This window comes from Typopeltis vanoorti, chromosome 10 (assembly GCF_054136105.1).
Source record: "Typopeltis vanoorti isolate ZY-2024b chromosome 10, IOZ_Tvanoo_1.0, whole genome shotgun sequence".
In the NCBI taxonomy this organism is placed as follows: domain Eukaryota; kingdom Metazoa; phylum Arthropoda; class Arachnida; order Uropygi; family Thelyphonidae; genus Typopeltis; species Typopeltis vanoorti.
The window spans coordinates 105,266,139-105,292,559 of NC_143558.1; the positions used below are offsets into that span (position 1 = coordinate 105,266,139).

The 26,421-nt window shown below is 35.3% G+C and overlaps 1 protein-coding gene across 1 annotated transcript in view; it reads left to right on the forward strand.

The window, feature by feature from the left end:
• Positions 1-25,954, forward strand: part of atms (RNA polymerase II-associated factor 1-like protein antimeros) — a 249,647-nt gene extending 223,693 nt beyond the window's left edge. Inside the window, exons 12-13 of the mRNA XM_090398808.1 lie at positions 15,367-15,439; positions 25,445-25,954. Of these exons, the coding sequence (XP_090254934.1) occupies positions 15,367-15,439; positions 25,445-25,788 (417 nt within the window). The 3' untranslated portion in view covers positions 25,789-25,954. The remainder of the gene's footprint in view (positions 1-15,366; positions 15,440-25,444) is intronic.
• Positions 25,955-26,421: the final 467 nt, after the last annotated feature.

Here is a 26,421-nt window from a genome sequence, read left to right on the forward strand (position 1 = left end):
AGAAAGCAACTGACACAATGAAAAACAAAAAGTTGGTCCTTGTTGAGGATCTAAATAGCAGAGGTAGGAAATGATTGTCAGACATTCATTCTGCTGAGGACATGGACTGGTTATTACTAACGGCATGTTCAAACATAAAAATATGCACAAATTCACATGGAGAGAAGAAACAAGGAATAAGAAAAGTCTCATTGACTATGTTATTATCAATAGTGATGTTTTCTCCCTGGTGCAGGACAACAGAGTGTACAGAGGATTTGAAATTGGAAGTGATGACCATTTAGTCGTGAGCAGGATAAAATTGAATTTCATATCGAAAAGAAAAACATGTAAGAAAGTTTTAAAGGGAATAAAAGTTGAGCAGCTCTCAGTTGTGAACTGTAAATTAAAATACACAAACATTATTCCATAAAAAATGAGAGTTTGAGAACAGGAACCAAACATTGGAGATTCAGTGGCAAATCCTGAAGAAAACATGATTGATTCAGCCAGAGAGACATGTGGAGAGGTTGTCTGCAAGGATAGAAAAATCAGAACTCCATGTTGGACACAGGAAGTTAAAGAGGCAGTGAAGGAGAAGAAGAAAGCATATCCAAGTTCCTGGTGAATAAGTCACTTGTGTTCTTAGACAATACAGAGACAATTGTAAGAAAGCTAAACAAAAGTCATGGGAAGACTTTGATAAGAACATAGAAAATAAATATCAAGAAGTGGCAAGATATTCTCGAGGTTGCTGAAGAAGCTCAGAAATGGAGGAAAGAGAGATGATAAAGGTGATATGAAAACTGGAGGAAAAGATATCCTTGAAAAATTACTAAATGAAACAAGCAGTGATGGAACAGTGGTTAAAAAACACTCAATAGAGATGCAGTCAGGAATACATTCCATACTTGAAGTAGAAAAAGTCATCAAGGCCTGAAATGTGGAAAGGCAGTAGGAGTAGATGATATTCGACCAGAAATGCTCAAGTATGTAGGTATAAAAGTCTTACAGTGGCTGCACTGCATAGTTCAGAAAGACGAATCCGGATGATTGGATTGGAGCTCTCATAGTACCTGTATACAAAAAGGGAAGTAAAAATAAATGTGAGAATTTCAGAGGTATCTCTCTACTGAGTGTTCCTGGTAAGATTTACGAAAGTATACCTGAGAAATCGTTGAGAAGGATTATGGAAGAAAAGCTGGGTTAATAAGAAGCTGGATTCAGGCCAAACAGAGACTGTCAGGTTCAGATTTTCAATTTATGACAAATAGTTGAAAAATCATGTGAATATAACAAAGATCTTTATTTAAGTTTTGTAGATCTGGAAAAGGCATATGACAAGGTGCCAAGAGAGAGAAGCTATTCAAAATGCTCCAGTTATATGGTGTTAATGGGACATTATATCAAGCTATACTTAGTCTTTATTTGAGTTGTAAGTCAGCAGTTAGAATTGAAGGAAGTACAGGAAGTTGATTTAATGTTAAATCTGGTGTCAGACATGGATGTACATTATCCCCTCTGTTATTCATTATCTATATGGATCACATTATGAAGGAAAGTGGTATTACACCTGATATCAAAATTGGAGGTGTTAATCTCAGCTCTTTGCTTTATGTGGATGAAGTTACACCTCTAAATAAATCCACTACAAGTCTGCAAGATTCCCTGAGTAAATTGAATAACTGTTGTAATAGATATGGTATGAAGGTCAGCATTAAAAAGACAAAGACAGTGAAAATAGACGGAAGCATTGAAAATATCAACTGCATTGTGAATGGAGAACCAATAGAACAAGTAAAACATTTCGGCTATTTTGGCATGATTTTTAGTGAAGATGGTAAATTAAATATGGAAATAGACAACAGAATCAAAAAAGCTGGTATGGTAGGAAGTCAGCTGAATAAATTTATGTGGATAAGATAGAAATAAGCCAAAACACTTAATTAGCTGTATACAAGACAGTGTTTAAACCAATTTTAACTTTTGGATCTGAGAACTGGGTCACAAGTAAAACACTTGACCAAAGACTAGAGACTGCAGTTATGAGAGTCCTGAGAAAGATGAGGGGCATGAACAGATGGCATCAATGGATATATCATATTAAAAACGAGGATATTAGAAAAGAACTTGACATTGTCAGCATTCAGGAATGCATTAGCAGAGCTAATCTCAGGTGGTACGGTCACTTAAACAGAATGGGCAAGGAAAGATTAGCAAAATAAGTGTTCTCTGCCAGGTTGGCAGGAAAAAGACCCAGAGGAAGACTAAGATATATGTGGATTGATATGGTAAAAATTGCAGAAGATAGAAATCTAAGATCTGATAATGTTGTAGTCTTGACAGGTAACAGACTGATTTGGAGGAAAATTGTAGATATGAAGTTAGTAATGATATAAGTTTCATGTAGTACTATAATATCCTGTATACCTGTTGACGGTACATGGCAGGAATTTGATGATGATGACTTATTTGTGCTTATGGTCCCACAGAGGAAGATGTGGAGGATTATAAAAGGCAGCTAACATAAAAAAAATGGAAAAGTTGATGCTAATTATAGATTTAAACAGCTGGGATAGAAAATGAATCCCATGCTTGTAGAAATGTGTAGAACAGGAGAAAAGGGCAACGTTGATAATATGTCACTAGGTGCCTGCTAGATTTCTGTTCAGGACATGAACTACTCATCACACCATGCAGATGTATATAAATTCACATAGAGAGAAGATAGAAGAAAAAAGAAAACTCGTATCAACTATGTTAGTGATGATAGTGACATCTTCATACGGTCTCAGGATGCAAGAGCATACAGTGGATTTGAAATAAGGAGTAATCATTACTTATTTTTCAGCAGGATAAAAATGAATATCATATTGAAAATAAAAATATTTAAGAAAGTTTTAAAAATAATGAAAATTAAGCAGGATATACAGGTGAATTGTAAACTTAACTAGAGAAGTATTATTCCAAAAAAAAAAGAATGTTTAAAAACAAGAATCAACCCTTTATAATCCACTTTATAATGTACCTTAGTGGCAAATTATGAAGAAAACATTGATTGGTTCATCTAGGAAAGCATGTGGTGAAGTTGTCAACAAGTATAGAGAAATCAGAACTCCATAGTGAATTCAAGTATTTAAAGAGAGGTCCTGGTAGAAGAGAAAAGATATTGAAATATCTTTTCAAGCAAATCAGCATATGCCCTTAAGAGGGAAGGAATAGAGAAAAAGCTAAGCTATATATATAAAAGTTATGAAACACTGGTAAGAATATAGATTATCATGAAGATGGCAAAATGTTCTGAAAGCTGTTGAAAAAGCCTAGAAATCAGAGATGATGAAGGTGACATGACATCTGAAATCAATGATATTCTGTATATCTGAAGTAATAATCACAAATGTCACTGATTGGTATATTTGTGACACATTAAACACATTCCTTAGCCACCTGAACAGACAACATGAGTGCATACAATTTATTATTGAAATTGAAAAGAACTTGCTTTCTTTTCTGGATACACTGGTCACATGTCTTCTCTCAGGCAGTCTATCCTTCACTGTTTACTGCAAGCCTACACATACTGGCTAATATATACATGCTAACTCATATCACCACCCTTTGCAAAAACTTGGAGCCATTAACACCCTCAAAAACAGGGCTATAAATTTGTTCTAATGAACAAGCTCTTAAACAAGAATTACAAATTATTAGCAATATATTTATAAATAATGGCTATAGCAAAAATACTATTCATAAAGTTCTTCATAAAACTTCATCAAAAAGTAATATAGATTACAGTAAAACCATAGCTATCCCATACATTAAAGGATTATCAGAAAAAAATTAAAAGAATTCTACATCATTATAATCTTAATGTTACTTTTAAACCACCTATAAAATTCAAAAACATATTCAACTCCTCTAAGGATCCTCTCCCCCATTGGCTCACCCTGGAGTTTATTGTATCTTTTGCATGGATAACTTAGCTTATATTAGTGAAACTGGATGTACAATCCTTATCTATATAAAAGAACACAAATGACACATTAAATTTAACAATTTTGGTGAAGCGGGCCTCTCAGATCATGCTCTTAACACCTTACACCAAATTGATTGGAAATTGATTGTTCTTTACATATACAAACACCTAGTATGAATGGAAATTTAAAGAAGCCTGAAATTTTGATTAATCGCTCTAATCTTAACAATAATGGTGGCATAAAAATCCCAAGAAAGAATTTGGATGGCACCCATTCAGCCCACTTAGTTCTTCAAGTGTTCCAGCAAACCCTGACTTAAGAACTATTAAGATTTTTCAGCTTTTATTGGTCACCATCCATACTGGTTTGTTTTTATTTATACGTATACTTACATGAGTAACTTTTTTTTGTGTGCGTGTATGTGAACAAGTTACTCTCTAGCTTAATTTAATTTTTGTAACCTAATACATAATAATAATAACAGGACTCTAGCTTTGATGTAGTAATATGTTAAAGATACCAAGCAAATTTATAAGCTAGATTTTAATCCTCTTTCCCAAGCAAGCAAACAGACAAATAAGTCAAGTTTGCACCTGCACATAGTGCAAGACTGAGGCAACTCGCAGTAAAGGTGGGGTAAGCTCCGATCAGTTTCCTTAGTATTTTCCCCTAATTCAAACCACATCCCCTTGCGGAGATGTATGATGCTATGCATTAAAGGCAAGGGCCACTACCCAGACTGATTTCGACCTTTATTGAGGTCTCGTCACTGGGAGCCAGACCTAAAAATGCGAAGGTTGAAGTAATGCAGAGCTTATAAATTTTATCTAAACAAGTTGCCACAAGGTGCTTTGACCTTATTAAATAAAAATCTCCGGTTGAGAGTAAGATGTAGAAAGTTTTTTACCTTGAGTATATACTATGTTAAAGATACCAAGCAATTTTATAAGCTAGGTTTTAATCCTTTTTCCCAAGTAAGCAAACAGACAAGTAAGTCAAGTTTGCGCCTGCACGTAATGCAAGGCTAACCACAAGTTACCTTGTGGCAACTTGTTTAGGTAAAATTTTTAAGCTCTGCATTACTTCAACCTTGGCATTTTTAGGTATGGCTCCCACTGACAAGACCTCAATAAAGGTCGAAACTGGTCTGGGTAGTGGCCCTTGCCTTTAATGCATAGCATCATACATCTCCCCAAGGGAATGTGCTTTGCATTAGGGGAAAATACTAAGGAAAGTGATTTGAGCTTACTCCACCTTTACCGCGAGTTGCCTCAGTCTTGTACTACGTGCAGGCGCAAACTTGACTTACTTGTCTGTTTGCATTTGCTTACTCAGGAAAAAGAATTAAAACCTAGCTTATAAAATTTCTTGGTATCTTTAACATAGTATATGTCCAAGGTAAAAAACTTTATATATATATTTGATGCAGTAAGTTTTATTCCCTTGGGGAGGACCTCACCCCTACCAAGCGCGTCCCTCGGGTGGCAGATGAGGGAAGCCCAAGCGGGCAGCTCTGAATAATGAATAAGGAGCCGTGGACCAAAGGTGTACTTCAGAACCATGGTCAGGAGAAGTGCTGTAGACCACTGTAAAGATGCTAGCAAATAGAAGAAGAAAAAAGCCCCCAGTCCTGCATGGCTCTTTGCAATTCCACTAAGGTGGTGGTGAAATCTGCAAGAGTAGGGGTGCTAAGAATCTCACAGAGAAAGGTAGACCACCATCTGGAAATTTGACCCTATTTATTGGTTCCTTCAACACTAGAACTCTGTCTTCTGATTCCCATATTGATTTCCTGCTTCAAGAACTGCAAAATGTAAAGTTTGATGTCCTCGCTATCTGTGAAACCCGAAGAAGCTCTGAATTAACAGCAAAATGGAACAATGGCAACCAAATTTTCCTGGGAGCCTCAGATAACACTACAAGGGCTGGAGGAGTTGGCTTCATCATAAATGAAAAGCTAACTAAAAATATTATTTCTTGTACAATCCATTCTGAATGACTAGGAACACTAATATTAAAAATTGGAGAATCCATAACAATAAAAATAATAGTAGCCTACGCACCCACCTCAACAGCTGACAAAGAAAAAATAGAAAATTTCTATGAACACCTACGAGAAACATTACTGAAAAAAACAACATGCACAATAGTGTGTGGAGATTTCAACGCAAAGATTGGTACAGGATTTATTGAAGAAAAATGCATTGGACCGTGGGGGGAAGGGGAAAGAAATGAACGAGGTGAACTCCTGGCAGAATTTGTAGAAGCAGAAAGGCTGTACATTATGAATAGTTTCTTTAAAAAGAAAACTGGAAAAAGATGGACTTGGCAATCTCCAAATGGAGAAACAAGAAATGAAATTGATTTCATCCTAACAGATTGCAAAAGAATAATAAAAAATGTCGAAGTCATTGGGAAAACTTATTGCGACATTCATTCAGACCACCGTCCAATAAGAGCCACTCTCAAAATACATAAAAAATGAAGAACGCATACGAGCACAGTCCAACCATGAAAAACGCTCAAAACAGATAAACCCAGAAGAATTTAGAAAAAATGTTGAAGAATCCAACTGGAAATTAAAAAATGACATCGACGAAGATTTAACAAACTTTAACAATAAATTAATAAATTGCAAAGAAAGAGCCTCGTATGAACTTCCTCCTAAGACCAGGAAACGCCTATCAGCAAGAACAATGGAACTGTTGAAGAAAAGAAGAATACTGAAAGATACAGGAAAAGATCGTCTAGAATATAAAATTATTTGTAAACAACTGAGGCAGAATATCAAAGACGACTATAACATATATAGAACAACAAAATTGGCAGAAGCAGCTAGGCTCCACAGTAGCCTAAAAAAGTAGAAAAAGAAATAAATCTAAAGCAACCACTACCGTCGACTTTCATAGACAATCAAGGAAACAGACATACAAACAGAGGTGAAATGGAAAAAATAGTAAAATTGTTTTATGAGAACCTTTACTCATTAAACAAGTAATCACAGCTCCAGTACCAGACGAAAATTTGGAAAATCTGGAAATACCATCTGTCCTACCTGAAGAAATAAAAATGGCTATCCACCATATGAAAAATGACTGTTCACCAGGAATTGACATTATAAAATCTGATGAATTAAAAATGGGTGGACAAATACTCTTTAAAGCTCTAGCAGAAAGGTTTACCTGATATATACAATTAAGGAAAGTACTTACTGAATGGAAAACATTAAAGACCATACTTCTGCATAAAAAAGGTAATAAAGAAGACATCAGTAACTACTGACCTATCTGTCTATTAGCACACACATATAAAATATTCGCCAGAATCATCCTAAACCGAATACAAACCTCCATCAATGAAAATAGCTGCAAAGAACAGGCTGGTTTCAAAAAAGCTTTTCAACAATAGATCACATTCAAACTATTACTCAGCTAACAGAAAGATGCAGAGAATACCAGATCCCACTTTTTCTTTTTATAGATTTTAAAAAGGCATTTGACACTGTTGAGCATAACGCAGTATTCCAAGCTTTAATAGAACAAGGCGTAGAAAAAGCATACATCCAACTCATAAAAGATGTCTACAAAGAAAGCACAACAAATATCACCCTTTTCAATCACCCGATTAAAATTAACTTTAAGTAGAGGAGTACGTCAGGTGATATCTTGTCACCTAATCTCTTCACATCTGCTCTGGACAGCATCATTCGAAAAATTGACATGAAAGATGGAATAAACATTGATGGTGAAATATTAAATATCCTATTATTCGCCGATGATGTGGTATTAATATCTCACTCACCCAAACTCCTAGAATCAATGCTGAATAACATAAGCCAAAAGTGCCAAAAAATTGGATTGGAAATACACCCTGACAAAACAAGATGGATGAAAAACAAATACTGTAAAGATCATACAATCACTCTAGAATCTCACGCCATCGAAAAAGTTGAAGAATACATCTACCTCGGCCAGTCCATAAAAATGAATAATAATATATCAAATGAAATAGCAAGGAGAAAAAGAGCTGCTTGGATAGCCTTCAACAAAATAAAATCAACAATTACCAACCAAAACATAGATATAGACATAAGAACCCATCTTTTCAATAGTCACATCTTACCAGCATTAACTTATGGCAGGAAACATGGAACACGACTTTAAAAGAAGAACAAAGCTTAATAACAACTCAACGTGCAATAGAAGGAAGAATATGCAATATAAACAAATTAGACCATGTAAGACACACAGAAATCAGGAAGAAGTCTGGACTCACAGATATAATAAAAACAATCTACAACAGCAAAAGAAGATGGGCTGGACATCTTGCCAGAATGAGAGACAACAGATGGACAGTCAGAGTTACAAACTGGTATCCGAGAGATATCAAAAGGAAACCTGGAAGACCAGCCTTAAGGTGGGAAGACCCAATGATTAAGAAAGTTGGAAGAAAATGGAGAAGAAAAGCCCACAAGACAGGAATAGCTGGACTTTTTACGACCTGCAGTCATGGAGAAATTCTGACTGAAACCACAGGTCCATCAAGGTAAGTTTTATTCCCCACCAGAGGTCAGGCAAATAGTTTTAATGGTTGACCAGTAACTTGAGCATACTTTGTAGATTGTAGTGCAGCTTGTTTCTTTGTATATATATGTGTATACTCCAAATGATGACCTTAATGTGAAAGACGAAATGTCGAGGGATTATTTTGGTTTATATTAAAGTTTTACTCCAACATTGTTGTTGTTTCCATAATTTTTTTAAGATGAAATAAATCTTAATAGCACTAACTATCTCTTTTAAACCTTAGTCACCCATCTCATTTCTTCACATCCCGAAATTTCAATTCCTAGAGTTTGCACCCTTAGAGGAATTGCTACCATTATCTTGGGGGGGGACTAAAACCCCTGTGTTTGATTGTGAAAGTAAAAAAAACTTTCAGTCGTATGACTGAGAATTAAATAATCCTGTAATATAGAAACAATTCTACACCACCAGCAAATGCTCTATTTGAGCTACTGTAAATGTCATCCGTAATGCAGATATTACCTGCACTACCAGCAATCTTAACCCTCCCCCCCAACTGGCCACGATGTCTATAGATATCCAGCTAAATCTGGATACAGTGTTATGTCGTTACTTTTTCTCGTTGCTTTAATGATCTTACTACTCACTTATACAGTTATTTCTCTTCTGGTTTCTGCAATATGTTGTCATATTGCAGAAACCAGTAATTCAGCTATCACTTTCTTTTCCTAAAGCTGTGATTCGGGCTGTTCCTAAATTTAGTCACATGTGTTTCTTTCATTCATTAGAGGCTTTGTTTAAATTTAGGACAAAGCCCTTAATTTTACCTTCTGAGACAGTCTCCATGTTAAATATTGACGAATTTATATTATGCTGTGCCAGCCAATACAGAGATAGATGAGACTCTTATCCAAGGTGGCTCTCTCAGAATAATACACAGTAATGGATGTTCTAACACTCTTACTTAACTCCTTCTACTCACTAATTCAATTCACCTATTTCACTTTGCTTTTGCATGCAGTCGTGGCTTGTAAATTCCAATTATACTCCTGTGTCCCTCCTGCTAAGTTCTATAATTTTTTTGAGTGGCAATTCAAATTCATATGACAGGCTGATTTCAGGTAAATGAAATAAAACATATTTATTGAGGTCTAAGAATTACACATTAGAAATATATCAAACACATGGTTAACTTAACCACTTTCCTAGTAAAATTTAGATGTCATTATTAACACAATAAGACATGAGTAATGACTTGCTCCTCAGTTATCCATAAAATGTACAAATTACTAGCTTAAATTATGAGATTTTCAATCACTCTCAAGTCATTAATCATATCTCACAATATATCACAGTTAATTCACATATAGATCCCTTCCTGGGAGACTTTCTTCAAATAGGGAAAGGTCTCTGCCAAATGGTAATCTCTAAAGTTCTCTATCAAATGTCCACACATAAATTAGCATATAGAGTTCATTCATATTTCTAACTGGAAATAAGACTTAAACATTCTACATTACCATCCCATGGAATGACTTTCTGTTCTATCAGCAGCCTTGTCTAGACATCAAGGCAATTTTGTAGGCATTGTCCATGGGGTCACTTTTGATGACTGCACGGCCTGGTCTTCCCAAGTTGATAAGGCGATGTGCCGCTCTGGTACAGGTGACATTCATCTGTATGCTTATAGTTTGCCCACCGATTAGAGGTCCCTCGACACTTCTGCGCATGTCAGAAAAAGGAGAATCCATTCCGATAATAGGGTAATCAGTCTGTCTTCTAGGATGAGCTTGTTTATTATTACAGGTCGGAAAATTTAGCTTTTCTTTTACAAACATTGCTGTTTTTAAAGTGTAACTATTTTGCTTGTATAACAGTTGGAAAAATGTATGTAGGGTATTAACAAAATGAAAAAAGGTATAGCATAAAACAAAAATGTAACTAAGTTAATTTTAAGAAAGTTTTCTATAAAATAAAAATAATTATACAGAAAAACAGAAATTATTTCAAATGAACTTAGATAATCTAAACTTACAGTTGAGAGAACTGAGACACTTTAATGTCCTAAACTGATTAATTTTATGACTTGTTGTGATTCTTTTAACAAACCCATGCAAAAAAAAAAACGTTAGAAAAAATACCATTGTCAAATTCTTTTTATCTTCAGTCATCTGAATCGGTATCCGAATCTCCATCACTTTCACTTAAACTGATCACCAAAGGTTCGCATAATTCTTCGATAATTCTGTCTCTGTCCCAATATATATTTTCCAATGAGGTGACATGAGAGCAGTATTTTCCCCAGTTTTGAACTGTAATACTTTCAATCGCCTGTTCTGAAAGCTTGAAAAGTTTCGACATGTCAATATCCCCAGTTACATTGCGATGGTGAATGAAACTTTTCACTTCTGCCCAAACATACTCAATAGCATTAATATCGCAATAATATGGTGGTAGCCTCAAAACTAGAAATCCATGCTCTTTGAGCATCATGTCGAATTTAAATAGTTTAGTTGTGGGCGAGTTTCTTTTGACCAAATTAAGCAATTCAATTTTTCGCATATCTGGGGAATGAGAAATGTTATTTGCAGAGAGCCAATCCATAAGAACTTGCTTCTTATTAGACCGATTTGGAACTTTGTTTAATCGAATAGAGTGATATGAAGCGTTATCAATTATAACAACAGCATTTTTAGGAAGGTTTGGAATCAGTATTTCTTCTGCCCACTTTTCGAAGATCGTAGAATTCATTTGCCCATGGTAATCTCCAATAGTTGAATTGGCTTTGTATAGTAAGTTTGAATTCGGTAAAAAAAAAAAACCATTTCTCCACCCGCACACAAAATTCTTAGGCGTCGCGAGGCATTTCCAGTTTGTAGCACTCCACATTCTTATTTAGACTGCCAACATTTTCCATAAGTTAAATTACTATCAATCCAAGTAATTTAACTTGGAGGAGAAAAGGCCGATTAATATCAATCGGTCTTTTCTCCTCCCTGAAATGTCTTATTGCTCTCAAATACTGTTCTAGATAAAACAATGTCACTTCACTCCATGATAAGTTTTCTTTTATTCTGGGACTTTTTAAAACAAAATCCGATTTCATGAAGTATTTTCCTTAAAGTTTCTCTTTTTCAAAGAAAATTAATTTTTTCTTTAAGCACAGGAATCAATTTCGGAAAGGTTGGCACTCTTTTCTCGACCACGTAAAATTCGTGAATAGTTCTTCTTATAATGTCTACATCAAAATCATTCAAAGTTATGGTTTCGATGGTTTTCTTTCTCTGGTGCTTTTTTTTAGGAGATTTAAATTTTGGCTTACCTTCACCTTTTGATTCCTTACGAATTCTTTTAACAGTCGACCCTGATATGCCCGCAATTGCACTTGCACATTTTATGACTTGAGAAAGGGGAACAAGGAGACGATTCTTTTTCGCAGAATGTCAGCACATTATTCTATGTTCTTTTGCAAGAGCTACTGAAACGTTTAACAACATAACTTGTTGACTGTACTGGATCCATCATACAAATTAATAACAAAAAATAATGCAAAAAAGCGACAACAAAAATCAAACTAGTACTAGTACAGCGACAGACAAAGCACGTGATTTCGCATGTTGACGACCAATTCGTACATCCTTCATTTCTTTCTCCCCTTCAGCATGAATCGACTATTCTTGGCAAAATGCCAAGAAGGGATCTACAAATGGTGGGCGAACTATAGCTGCTCTGCTATGAAGAGTTAGCTAGCACTGACTCGCAAGCTACAGTAGACGACTCATGACTTCTACATCCTATCTGGAATCACCCAGTTGGCGGAGGGTTAGCCAACATCCAAGAGCTCAGGAAACAGGAACCTAAAGACCACGAGAGAGAGAGAGGGAGGGAGGGGGGGGCAAAACCCTTTCATACCACTTCCTTTGGCACCCTCTCTTCGCTATGTTTTACCGCACGGCACTCATCTATCGCGTGTAGCGTTTTTCCGAAAATGCGTTCGAGCTTCGCTTTCCATATAAATTCTCCTTTCCTTAGGCCATAAGTTATACTGGATGGCTAAAGCGTGACCTTTGGACCCCAGCCTACATTCAACTTACTCTCATACACTACATAGGATAGGATATTCTAATTTAACATTCGTTTTATATAAATTCCCCTTTTTGACTCTGTACAAAATAGGTTAAGTTTCACATTTCTAAATTAAACATTCAGTTCTGCTTTAAAGTTATAATATACATATTTATTTCCTTGCCAAAGTACAAGTTTCTCTGCCTACAATTAAGATTTGTTAGATCCTGAATGAATTAATATTTTATCCAAATTTTGATCATTCAGGACTCGACAACGATTCTGTGACACCTGTTGAATAACATGGATAAGAAGTGAAATTTGGTCTCACTGTTTCATTCACCTTGGCCGGTAGGGAGGTTGATATTTACTTTAAAAAAAGCCAATGCTAATGGGGCCGAAACCACCACTAGCACCAGAAAAATATTATTAAAGTGAAAAACAAAGGAAAGAAAACCGAAGTACTTATTATATGAGATGTCATCAATGCCAGATCTAGATAATTCCAAGATTGAAGTAATTCAGAAGTCATATTTCCATATACAAGTAATCAAAAGGTGTCACAACTTACTGGATTAGAAATGGGTATTGAAAGTTTTTTCACTTGGCTATACTATAAATTAAAGATGCCAAGAAATTAAATTCTTGTTTTCATCCTTTATCCAAGTTTAAGCAAACAAAGTTTGCATGTGAAGTAACTTCACAACTGGGCTACTTATATATTGAGACTAATAACTTCACATCAATTGCCTTAGTATCTCATAATGCAAAGCATACATCCTTACAGGCAAGTATAATGCTATTCATTAAAGAATGAAACCAAGAATATAATTTCTTGGCATCTTTAATTTATTGTATAACCAAGTGAAAAAACTTTCAACATCTATATCTAATCGAGAGTTTACCTTTGTTAAACACTTAGTTATACATTTCGCTAATGCTACATTGGCATTTTCTTGTTATTAGGAAACACACCTTTGTGGAAACAGCCACACCATCATCAGTTCCATCAAAACTTATATCTAAATCCTCATCTGCACCCCATACATGTCACTGATGTGCTTATAGGTCTCTTGACCTCTACTTCTTGGGATCAATATAAAAAAATATACATAAAAAAAGGCTTGCCCTTGCAGGCAAGCCTTTTTTTATGTATATTTTAGTAGTGTTGCAGTAAGTGCTTTTTCTCATGGTCTGGGGAGTGCCCAAGGCTTGCTGTGCTGCCAGTATGATATTAGGATAGCCCTAGTGTTCCACTTCCTAGTGCAATCATTGCTGTCTGGAGAGTGGGTATTCATGTATGACTATGTTGGGTGGGAAGTTCTGGCACTGAAACAAACTCCTTTTGAGTTTGAGTAGTTTTTCATAGCAAAGTTTACCAGGAGCTCTCAACAAGCTCCAATCATGTCCAGAAACCATTGCAACCTCAGCTGTGAAAACAAAATCAAGAAACAAAAAAAACATCTCAGGGACAGCAATAAACATATCAACCATTTTAATATTACACTCGACTATCACCTGAAGGGTGAACAGTCGAGTGTCATCACTCAAAAAATGTCACCCTTCTTCATATAGAAGGATTAGTAGGATCTCCAAAATCAGTCAACATATCCTGTTTGGGAGAAATTCCTATAGAAACAACACAGACACAGTGTAAAAATAATCATAATTTACAATTATGAATATTTTTACAATTATTTCTCTGTGTTAATATATTATTAATTTTGGTTTCGTAACAAGTATATCGGCACTTGCGATGTGCCCATTATTGATATTATTCTTTTCAAATTAATGTACTTACTAGAATCTGATAATTTGTAATAATTTGAGTTTTTTATATTGTAATTTAAAATTGTCAAGTGTTGAAATATTTGTTGTGTTTTGTAAAGACATTCTCTTCTTGCTAACGAGACAATCAGCCATTATACATAACTTCTTGCTTGCCATTTACATGGTGTGTGTGTGTATGCCCGCCAAGGAGTTTGATGGGTGATTGACAGCTGATAGAGAACATATGATATCAGGGTAACTAGGAAAACAAGAGAGAGAGAGCTCATGGAAGTTTAAGAATGCAGACTGGAGAAATTTTGTTCTTAGGAAGTTTTTAAGTTTTACGTGACAGTCAGGAGAATATTGTAGAGCTGCGAGTCTTTAAATTGGAGGAGTTGAGACTGTCGACAAGTATTTTGTAAATTAAATAAGATATTGCGGTTAGCATTCTAATTGAATGTTCAAGGAATCGCTGAATGGAAATTTTCATCTTCTGTCCTATGGAAAAAGCAATTGGCGAATTTTGAAACTGTAAAGTGACTTAACATGAAGAGCTCAACTTAGATATGTTGTTTATGAAGAAGTAGAAGAAACTTCTTTCTCTGATACAAAAATTTGTAAATTGTGCATAAAATAGAACTGTAAGAGGTAGGAATATTTATTCTTCAGTGAAACAGGAAAAATAATATTGTAAAGGAGGTAAAAAAGAATCCCATGGAAAGGAAGGATCCCAATGACTGTTGTTTGTTCTTGTAATTACCTAAATACTAATGTGTACAACACAATCACATGTCAGTATGGTCTTGAATAATGTCATCAGAATTCACGACTGTCTGAGAGCAACATTATCAGGTGTAATGATAATTTGAAGATATTCCTTGCCATAAGTTCACTGCCCTGCTATACTGATAGACTTGTTGGCTTTTCCTTTCTTTCCTTCTCTTTTTTTGAAAGAGTTTCAAGGTCATGTGAATAATTTATGAATTTGCCACTGTAAATATTAGAATTCTGCATTGCATCATTCAAATTGCCATGCTTATTTTCAGGAAATTAGAATGCTACAACTGGAAGCCCCTCAAGAAGAAGAAGAAGAAACGGTGGAACCTGAAAATGAGAAAGGTATGATTGGTCATTTTGAAAGAAATCAGCTTAATTATTTAGTAATTATTTAACATAAGGCACTGAGAGTTGGAAAATAAAATGGGTTGATGACGGTTCTTGGGAAACTGTGGGACTTAGTTGATGGTATAAGGGATACAATCATATTAAAATAAAACTGTTGGACAGGAACTGAAAATAGTATTTATATCCAAAAATGTGTAAGGAGTAATAATATTACATAATGTGGTTATTTAATGAATCACTAGAAAAAAAAGACAAACAGATATTTGAATCATAAAAGAAGAAAGAAAAGACATTAAGTAATCAGAGAGAGAAATAATATATATACAGTGATACCCCGAAGTTACGCGGTAGGTGGGACCAACGAAAAGCGCGTAAGTCGAATTTGCGTAACTCGGGGTATAATTTTGCATGTAATTTATATATACAAACATACAATTGGGAACAAAGGTTTACAAAAACACCTATATTTTTTAAGAAATATAATCATAATTGTAGTTTTTTGTATATAAAAAAAGAACTTTATTTCGATGTCGATGGTTTCATAAAATCTAATAGATTCGTCTGACGGCATAATGTATTTTTCTTGTCATGCAAAATTTCTTCATAGCAAGCCAGTGATTTTTTTATTCCTTGCCTTGTGGCTACAATTCATTCCTTGTTAGAATCTATGTCTTCCAAAATCTGTAAACCTTTCTTAATTAAGCTGAGACTTTCTGTTAATTTTGCAATTGTCATGTGCTTTTCTGGTAAAACTGGATCTGAGGTTTCAGTCTCTTCAGTAGTGAAGAGTCTCCGATATTTACGATATCGGAGACTCTTCGCTACTGAAGGGTGTCTCTGATATCGGAGACACTCCAAGAATCTCCGATAATCCTTACAGCATCTAAAACATTAAACCGTTTCTAAAACTCTTTAATAGACAGTTGCTCATTTTGCCTCATAGCTTCATTCAGACTTGCAAACGAACGCTGTGTGTAGTACACCTTGAATGTTTTTCTTTTCTTGCTAGCTGTAGAAGAATCAGACTTGCTTCTTTTGAGCAACATTATTATTTTTTATGTGATAAAATTTTTATCAAGAACATACACATTAAACAATCGCAAGGTTTGTAGACTATAAAAATCGTGTATGGATGGAGTCAGTGCTTGTTCACAGCATGTACGACACTGGCGAATGCGGCTGGCACCGGAAAGATACGACTAGTGGTGAGGCGTGACGGGAATATACATACATATAACTGCATAACTCCGGATTTGCATAAGTCGGGGTATGACTGTGTATATATATATATTATATATAGGGCTCAACAGATACACCTATACCCAGTAAGTACATTTTGCCAGGTGGCGAAGTAGTATTAGACAAAATACTACTTGCCACCTGGACAAAAGAGAAGTCATCATCATCATCAAATTCCTGCCATGTACCCTCAAGGAGTGTACAGGATATGACAGTGCTACATGAAAAATTTACATCATTACTAACTTCCTATCTACAATTTTCCTCCAAATCAGTCTGTTACTTGTCAAGACTCCAACATTATCAGATCTTATATTTCTATCATCTAAGGCACTTTGTACCGTATCAATCCACCTATATCTTGGTCTTCCTCTGGGTCGTTTTCCTGCCACCCTGGCAGAGAACACTTGTTTTGCTATTCTTTCCTCTCCCATTCTATTTGAGTGACCATACCACCTGAGATAAGCTCTGCTAACGCATTCCTGGATGCTGACAATGTCAAGTTCTTTCCTAATATCCTCATTTTTAATATGATATTGCCATTGATGCCATCTGTTCACGCCTCTAATCTTTCTCAGGACTCTCATATCTGCGGTCTCTAGTCTTTGGTCAAGTGTTTTACTTCTGACGCAGCTCTCAGATCCATAAGTTAAAACTGGTTTGAACACTGCCTTGTATACAGCTAATTTAGTGTTCCGACTAATTTCTCTCTTATTCCATATGAATTTATTCAATTGACTTCCCACCATACCAGCTTTGCTGATTCTGTTGTCTATTTCTATATTTAATTTACCATCTTCAGTAAAAATCGTGTCTAAGTAACTGAAATGTTTTACTTGTTCCACAAGTTCTCCATTCACAACACAGTTGACATTTTCAATGATTCTGCCTATTTTTTCATTGTCTTTGTCTTTTTATTGCTGACCTTCATACCATATCTATTACAACAGCTATTCAATTTAGTCAGAGAATCTTGCAGACTTGTAGCGGATTTATTTAAAAGTATAACATCATCCGCATAAAGCAAAGAGCTGACATTAACATCTCCAATTTTGATATCAGGTTTAATACCACTTTCCTTCATAATGTGATCCATATAGATAATGAATAACAGAGGGGATAATGTACATCCTTGTCTCACACCAGATTTAACATTAAACCATCTTCCTGTACTTCCTTCAATTCTAACTGCTGACTTACAACTCAAATAAAGACTAAGTATTGCTTGATATAATGCCCCATTGACACCATATAACTGCAGCGTATTGAATAGCTTCTCTCTTGGCACCTTGTCATATGCATTTTCCAAATTGACAAAACTTAAATACAGATCTTTGTTATATTCCCATGCTTTCTCGACTATTTGTCGTAAAGTGAAGATCTGATCCTGACAGCCTCTATTTGGCCTGAATCCAGCTTGTTCTTCACCAAGCTTTTCTTCCACAATTCTTCTCAACCGTTTCTCAAGTACACTTGCATAGATCTTGCCAGGAACATTCAGTAGGGAAATACCTCTGTAATTCTCACATGCAGTTTTATTTCCCTTTTTATATATGGGTACTATGAGAGCTCTACTCCAATCATCGGGAATTCGTCCCTCAGTCCAGGCTTTCTGAACTATGCAGTGCAGCCACTGTAAGACTCTTATACCACCATACTTCAGCATTTCTGGTCGAATATCATCTACTCCTGCTGCCTTTCCACATTTCAAGCCTTTGATGGCTTTTTCTACTTCAAGTATGGATATGTATTCCTGACTGCATGTCTGGTAAGTGTTTTTTATCACTGTGCTGTCATCACTGCTTGTTTCATTTAGCAGTTTTTCAAAGTAATTACTCCATACTTCAAGGATATCTTTTTCTCCTGTTTTCATGTCACCTTTATCATCTCTAACTCCTTTTACAGCACTCTTTCCTCCATTCCTAAGCTTCTTCAACAACCTCCAGAATATTTTGCCACCTTCTTGATATTTATTTTCTATATTCTTGCCAAAGTCCTCCCATGACTTTTGTTTAGCTAGTTTTACAGACTGTTTAGCTTTCTTACATTTGTCTCTGTATTCTGTAAGAGTAAAAGCTGACTTATTTGCCAGGAACTTTTGATATGCTTTCTTCTTTTCCTTCACTGCCTCTTTAACTTCCTGTGTCCACCAGGGAGTTCTGATTTTTTTATCCTTGCACACAACCTCACCACATGCCTCTCTGGCAGAATCAATCAATGTTTTCTTCAGAGTTTGCCACTGAATCTCCAAGGTTTGATTCCTGTTCTCAAACTCTTTTATTTTATTTTCAATAATCTTTGTGTATTTTAGTCTACAGTTCACATCTGAGAGCTGCTCAACTTTTATTCGCTTTAAAACTTTCTTACATGTTATTCTTTTCAATATGAAATTCAATCTTATCCTGCTCAAGACTAAATAGTGATCGCTTCCAATTTCAAATCCTCTGTACACTCTGGTGTCCTGCACTAGAGAGAAAACATCACTATCAACAATAACATAGTCACTGAGACTTTTCTTATTCCTAGCCTCTTCTCTCCATGTGAATTTGTGCACATTTTTATGTTGGAACATGGTGTTAGTAATAACCAGTCCATGTCCTGAGCAGAAATCCAACAGATATTTGCCATTATTATTAGCTTTGCTCTTTTCTCCAAATTTTCCCAAAATATTTTTATATGTCTCACAATCATTTCCTACTCTGCTATTTAGATCCCCAACAAGGACCAACTTTTCCTTTTTCATTGTCTCAGTTGCTTTTTCTAAAGCGTCAAAAAATTCCTCCACTTCTACCTTAGTAGAACCTTCTGTGGGACCATAGGCACAAATAAGTCTCATTGTCCAGTTCCCCATTCTTATATTTGCCCACATTACTCTACTTGAGACTGACTGCCATTCAAGAAGATTAGCCTCATATTTTGTGTTGAATACTATGGCTACTCCTTCTTTTCCTTGATTGTCATTGCCTGAATATAACATTTTGTATTTATTGCTCAGAAAGATCTCACCAGTTTTGGTCTTTTTTGTTTCAGTCACCCCTATTATGTCGATCTGATACTTATCTAATTCCTGAGTTAGCTCCATTTCTTTGCCATTCAGGCTTCTTACGTTGATAGTACCGATCTTGAACTCTGGTGAAGTTGAGTTGGGGTTTGTTTTCAGATTTGTTCCAGGAGCTGACTTTTCGCTGTTCGCCCTGGTTCCCTGGCGAAAACAACGGGGGCCTTGTTTAACCGGGCGACGCCCCAGCCGCCATGAAATTTTGTCATGTTGTGCCATCATTTTTTATTTTGGTTTAACCAATAAGAATACAATTTGGTCGGCTAAATCCCAAATTGCCAGCCCATCCTCGTTCGTTCAGTATCAAAGTAGATACCCAACAGGGTGCACCACGAGAAGGTGAGGATTGGACATTGTGAGGATTGGACAAAAGAGAAGTGTTTTTTTTTAATAAAATAACTCTCCAAACAAAATCTTTTTCTGCTCACTATTTTCATCATACCGAAACCATGAAACAATCTGAAGAAATTTTTGCCTATTAATGAAAGCAAGTTAATCACTCAAATATTTTAAAAAAAACTTGTGAACAACAGAAGTAAGAACATGGGCATAACAGAACCAATGACTGTCATTCGTTTTTGCAGTTACCTAAATATTGATGTTTACAACACAATCACACATCAATAGAAACTTCTTTTTCCACTTCAAACTGAAATTGTTTTTTCCACTTTAGAGTTACCTTACCACACCATCATTTTTAATTTAAATCACTTTTAATTAAAAAAAAAAAAGTCAATTTATTCTGTGACATTATAAACGCATGTTGAGAGTAGAGATACATTCAAAATCAAGATAAAAAGTCTGAATATAATGAAACCCATAGATATCTACCCAAACATTAATATTACTATTATGTGACACCTCCAAGGAGTCCAAAGACTCGTCGATGGAGAGCATTTAATCTAGAACTCTTCATCTCCACCAACTACAACGAACCAAAACTACCATCATCATCTACATCAATGCCATCTGCTGCTCACCACCAATACTAGTATTTTCACACACATCCATGTCCGTGGCGGGATTCGAACCCACAGCCTTTTGGCTGGAGAGCAGATATGCTAACCACTTGACCAACGAGGCTGGCAATATGTTAATGCTCTGCTGTTTCACACACGTTGTGGATCACATCCATCAGCAGTGAGCAGCTGCATTTTTAGAAATTCATAAGTATTTATGGAGTGGTGTGAATTTTTGTATAAAAACGTTTTTATTTTTCAACTGTCTCAATGACATGGAAAATTGCAAAAAGTAATGTTCTTATTTCAAATCATAAAAACTGAGTGTATGCTTATTTTAAAAATATATATTACAAATACCATTTGGTTTCTGTGCTTGAAATATATATGAATGCTTATCGTTATTTCAATTTTATGATTATAAGAGACTGCAAAAGTAATAAGCGAAGAAAAAAGCAATGATTGTAATTGCAATTAATCAATCAATGTGTGTGCATATATCAGGAGCGAACATTCCAGGTGTGCAGTGCACAGTCATGGGATAGCAATATTATCGATCTTATATTTTTGCATTTATTTCTGTTAAAGGCTCCCCTCATTGTTTCCTTGCTTCGTGTGATTCCTAAAATTAAACACAATATACTAATGCTTCATGAAGAGGACACTTTTTGACGCTTAAACATTGCATCACATCTGCATTAATAGTCTGGGTGTGTGGTCAAAAATACATACACCTTTGAGCCCTTTGAACTTTTTTTCCATTAAGGGTGTCGTTTGAGTTGTTTCTAATTACCCTAATTGTCCCAAATATAGAACTACTTCTTCATGTAGCTTCTTCAGTGAGAGGGTGCAGTACCGTGTCCTTCCATTTCTCTGTTGGTGGCTTTCCTTTTTGTTTTTGCATAGTCCTGTGATCCTTGGAACCTGGGAGATCAAATCTGCACACAATAATCCAGGTGTGGTCTTATCAAAGCCTTATAAAGAGGCAAAATGACTTCTTTATCCTTACATGTCAAGGTTCGCTTCAACATCGCAATTATCTTCTGAGCTGTATTTGCAACTTTTGCTATGGTTGACTTCCTATTAAACTTGACTACATGTCAAGTTTCGCTTCAACATCCCAATTATCCTCTGAGTTGTATTTGCAACTTTTGCAATGTGACCTTTGAACTTTAAATCCCTATCCACCAAGATTCCTTGCCTCTTCAGTTTCTTGTAGCATAGCACCGCTAATATAATATTCTGCTGTAACTCTAATCGTGCCAAAGTGCATAACTTTATACTTACTAACTTTAAATTGACAGCTATTTTCGTATCCTGAGATTTGAAAATACCCCAAATTTCCAGTCTGTTCAAATCATTTTGTAATTGCTGAATATCAGTAGCATCCCTGATAGCCCTGCCTATCCTTGCATCATTGGCAAACAATTGCACATCTGATATTAGATCCTTCCTGATATCATTAATGTATAGATTAAACAATAATGGCCCAAGGACTGAACCCTGAGGTACACTGCTGGTCACCTTAAATCTGTTAGATTCACACCCATTGTATACCACTTTTTGATATCTGTCTGTTAACTATCCCCTGATCCAAGTCAACAGTTTATATTCCAATCCCATATTCTCCAGTATGGGATTCCATACTGGAGAATATGGGATTTCCAACAGGCCGCTGGAACTCTAATCATGCCAAAGTGCATAACTTTACACTAAATATACCCCAAATTTCTAGTCTATTCAAATCATTTTGTAATTGTTGAATATCAGTAGCATCCCTGATTGCCCTGCCTATCCTTGCTTCATTGGCAAACAACTGCACATCTGATGTTAGATCCTTCCTGATGTCATTAATGTTAGATTAAACAATAATGGACCAAGGACTGAACCCTGAGGTACACCACTGGTCACATTAAATCTGGCATATTCACACCCGTCATTACCACTTTTTGTTATCTATCTGTTAACCATCCCCTGATCCAAGTCAAAAGATTTTATTCCAATCCTATATTCTCCAGTTTACACAACAGCCTGTTGTGTGGTATCCTATCAAATGCCTTAGAAAAATCCAACATTATCATAGTGTATCCATCCCCTTTATCCAACTCAATTATAAGATTGTTATAAAATATGAGCAAATTGCTAAAACATGACCTTCCTTTAGTTAAACCCATGCTGCTTCTTGCAGAGTATAGCATGTTTGTCTACTCATTTCTGTATGTGAGTTCTTATCAACTTCTCTAAATCTTCACTACCACACCAGATATACTGATAGATCAGTAGTTAGACACATCAGTTTTTGCACCATCCTTGTACAATGGAACTATCATACATTCCTGTGGTATCATTCCTGAGCTGAGACTCAAGTTATACAAACAAGTGAAAGGCGTAGCCAAATCTGCTGAACATTCCTATAGCAAACGGGCTGATATTCCATCCTATTGACAAATTGTTATCCAGGTTATGCAACAGCTCTTTAACCTCATTTTCACGAACCTCTAACTCTTCATCAGTGTAGCAGTAGCACTCCACACCATTTTGCATAGACCTGGTTGATATATCTTAGCAAAGTGAGCACTCATTAACTGAACAATCTCATTAGCTTCTGACACTCGAGTACCATCTGCAGTCAATAAAGTTATTCTTCCATATTCATTCTTTCTTTTACTTGTGGCATAATGAAAAAATCCTTTTGGATTGCCTTTAGCTTGCATGGCCAATTTCTTTCCATACTCTGATTTAGCTTTCCTCACAATACATGTTACTTTTCTGGCCTGAGCTTTATATATTTCATAACTCCTCTCACTCTTATTCTCACGATATTCTTTCAACATCATCGTCTTCTTGTGGATTTCTTCCTTAATAAGGTTGGACATCCATTTCACTCCCGACCTATTTATTCTTTGAACACTAGGGATACATTCAGATACCGCCTCATTTAAGCATGTTTTCAAAGATTGTCATGCATTGCTGAAATTTTTCCCATTCAGTAACTGATACCATGGGACCAAAGATAGTATTCTCCTAATTTGATCATAATTTCCAGCTTTGTAGTTCAGCATGTAACCTGTTTTAATCGGAGCATCAATACAGTTAGATAATTCCCAAGAAAATACAGCATGATCACTGTCACCTATTGGTGGTAAAATAGCCATATTCTTGAGAGAGACCCCTTTTGATGCTATGAGCAAATTCAACACTCTTTGACTCTGAGTTTTTCTTTCACATACTGCTTGAGGAAGTTGTATTGCAACAATTCCTCTTCTTTCTTATCATGATATTTCTCTTCTTCCCAATCAATGTTTGGAAAATTAAAGTCACCCATAATGCTAAATTGCTGATGCATTTCTTCGTCCCCTGCAACTGAGCTGCCACGTCTGTAATAACACCCCACTATATATTTCATTCTGTTAGCCACCACTTCACTCCAATAGACAAACTCACCACTACATGGGACATTGTTACCATCATTGTTTTCTATGTGTTTCTACTTTGACTGGACTTAGTCATCTGATATCATTAGTAGCACTCCTCCTCCTCTCCTATCCCACTTACCATATCTGATTCTGATAGCCAGGTTTCACTAAATGTCAACAATCTTAGGCTACATTGTATTCAATAAAGCAAGGAACTCAACTCCTCTGTTTCTAATGCTCCTGGCATTTGTATATAGACATAATAAATTACCACCTAGCCTATTCTTATAATTAGATATGCAGTCTATTTGGTCTTGTTCTAGAATTTAAATTTAAATTAAATTTAAAAAATGTAAGTAAAATAATTGCTCTAACACAAAAGCTTGTTTCCATAATTAATGCTGACCACTGTGTAATGAAAGTCAATCAAAAGTCATATCTTTATAAATACAGATTATTTATTTTTTTCAACTTTTTTGGGAACTGTCCTTGTAGGAAGGCCTCGTTCTGTTACTTCTTAACTTCATCCCTTAAATGTCTTTATATGTTATGAAAATTGTCACATCATTGTATTCATAAATATTACCTAGTCTATTTTATAACCTTTATGCCTGTTGTTGCAGATGTTTATCCTTGTAATATTCTTTCCACATGCTTGTTGTTTTATTACATAGTTCTAAAATTGGTTGGCAGTATTCACATTGGTTTTGTATTAACATCTGCTTGTTAAATCTTTGATAAGAAAACACCTGCCTTTATAGTGAAATATCCTGTTTATCCTTTAAAATATTGACAGAAAAGTCCCAGGTTAACAAATGTAAATGTGTGCCATCTTTAGCATAGAAACAATGACTAAAATAAAATAAAAATTTTCATTAAAATATGTTAATGAAAAAATGCAGTGTGTTTTGCACCTGAACAGTCTATGACATAAACTTAAATAGTTAATTTTTGTGATCTTTTGCAATTATTAAGTATTAAGACTATACCAATTTGAGGAAATTGGTATAGTCTTAATACTTACCATAGGGTTGAACTCATCTATTCAGAATTTGTAATTGACTGATTACTTTATTCATATTCAATTCAAATTCAAATTCCCTTTATTGAATAATACAATTCCTTCTGAAGCAGGCATAAAAAAATTAAATAAATAAACTTTATTCATTAACTCTTAGTTGCTGCTAGTCAAAAGCAGTAGGTACCTCTGAAACTGATTTTATGTTCAGATTTAAGGAAATTGGTAAGTCCTTAATGTTTTAGCATATCTACATGACATAAATATGGAAAGTAGAAAATGTATATATATGTGCATAAATCATTTCAGACGATGAGTCTATAGAAAGTGAAAATGAAAAGCAGGATGATAAAAAAGAAGATGTCGAAGAACAAAAAGAAAAGGAAGAAGAAGAAGGAGAGCAAGATGGAGTAGCAGAAGAAGAGGAAGCAGAGGAAGAAGGGGATGAAGAAGAGGAGGAGGGTGAAGAGGAGGAAGAGAATCATAGTGACAAAGAGGACAAAGAAAATGAACAGTCCAGTGCTGTATCTCCTAGTAGTAGTAGTGAAAAAGCATCTGCTTCATCATCCAGTGAAAGTGAAGCTGAAGAAGAAGAAATGCAGAAGAGACGAGATGAAGAAGAAATCTTTGGTAGCGATAGTGAGAGTGACTAGATATTTTAAACTGTGCAGTCCTTTGGTGCCATATGTTATTATTGTAAATATACAGATTTTATGCTTCTTTCTTCCCCATCCCTCTCTTCCCCACTTTTCTCACTGTTGTTGCTTTGTTTTATACTATGCATTAAAAGGTAATGAAATTTATCTTTACAAAACTGTATTATGATTTGAAAAGATTTATTTCTATTAATTAGTACAAAGGTTTTTTCACACCAGAGTATACATCTTTTTAATACATGTATTTAAAAAAAAAAAGTGTTTTCAAAATTTAGTAGTATAGGGTTGCAGTTTACAGTCAGTATGAAATCTTCCATCTTTGCTGAAGATTTCATATTAACTGTTCCTTACGTTTCATATTTATCCTGAAAAAAATAAAGAAATTACAAGTCAAGATTTAAAAAAAAAAAAAAAAAAAGGATGAACTGAGATACTATGAACAAGCCATTGCATCTAATAGCATCTAATATAGAGTTTTACACACACACTGGTGTCCAAAAGCTAAGGATGAACTACATTTTTACGTGCATCTTTTTCTTCTTTATAGCAGAAGATGATATAAGTAAAAGTGTAGTTCATCCTTAGCTTTTGGACACCAGCGTGCGTGTAAAACACTGTATGAAATGCGAC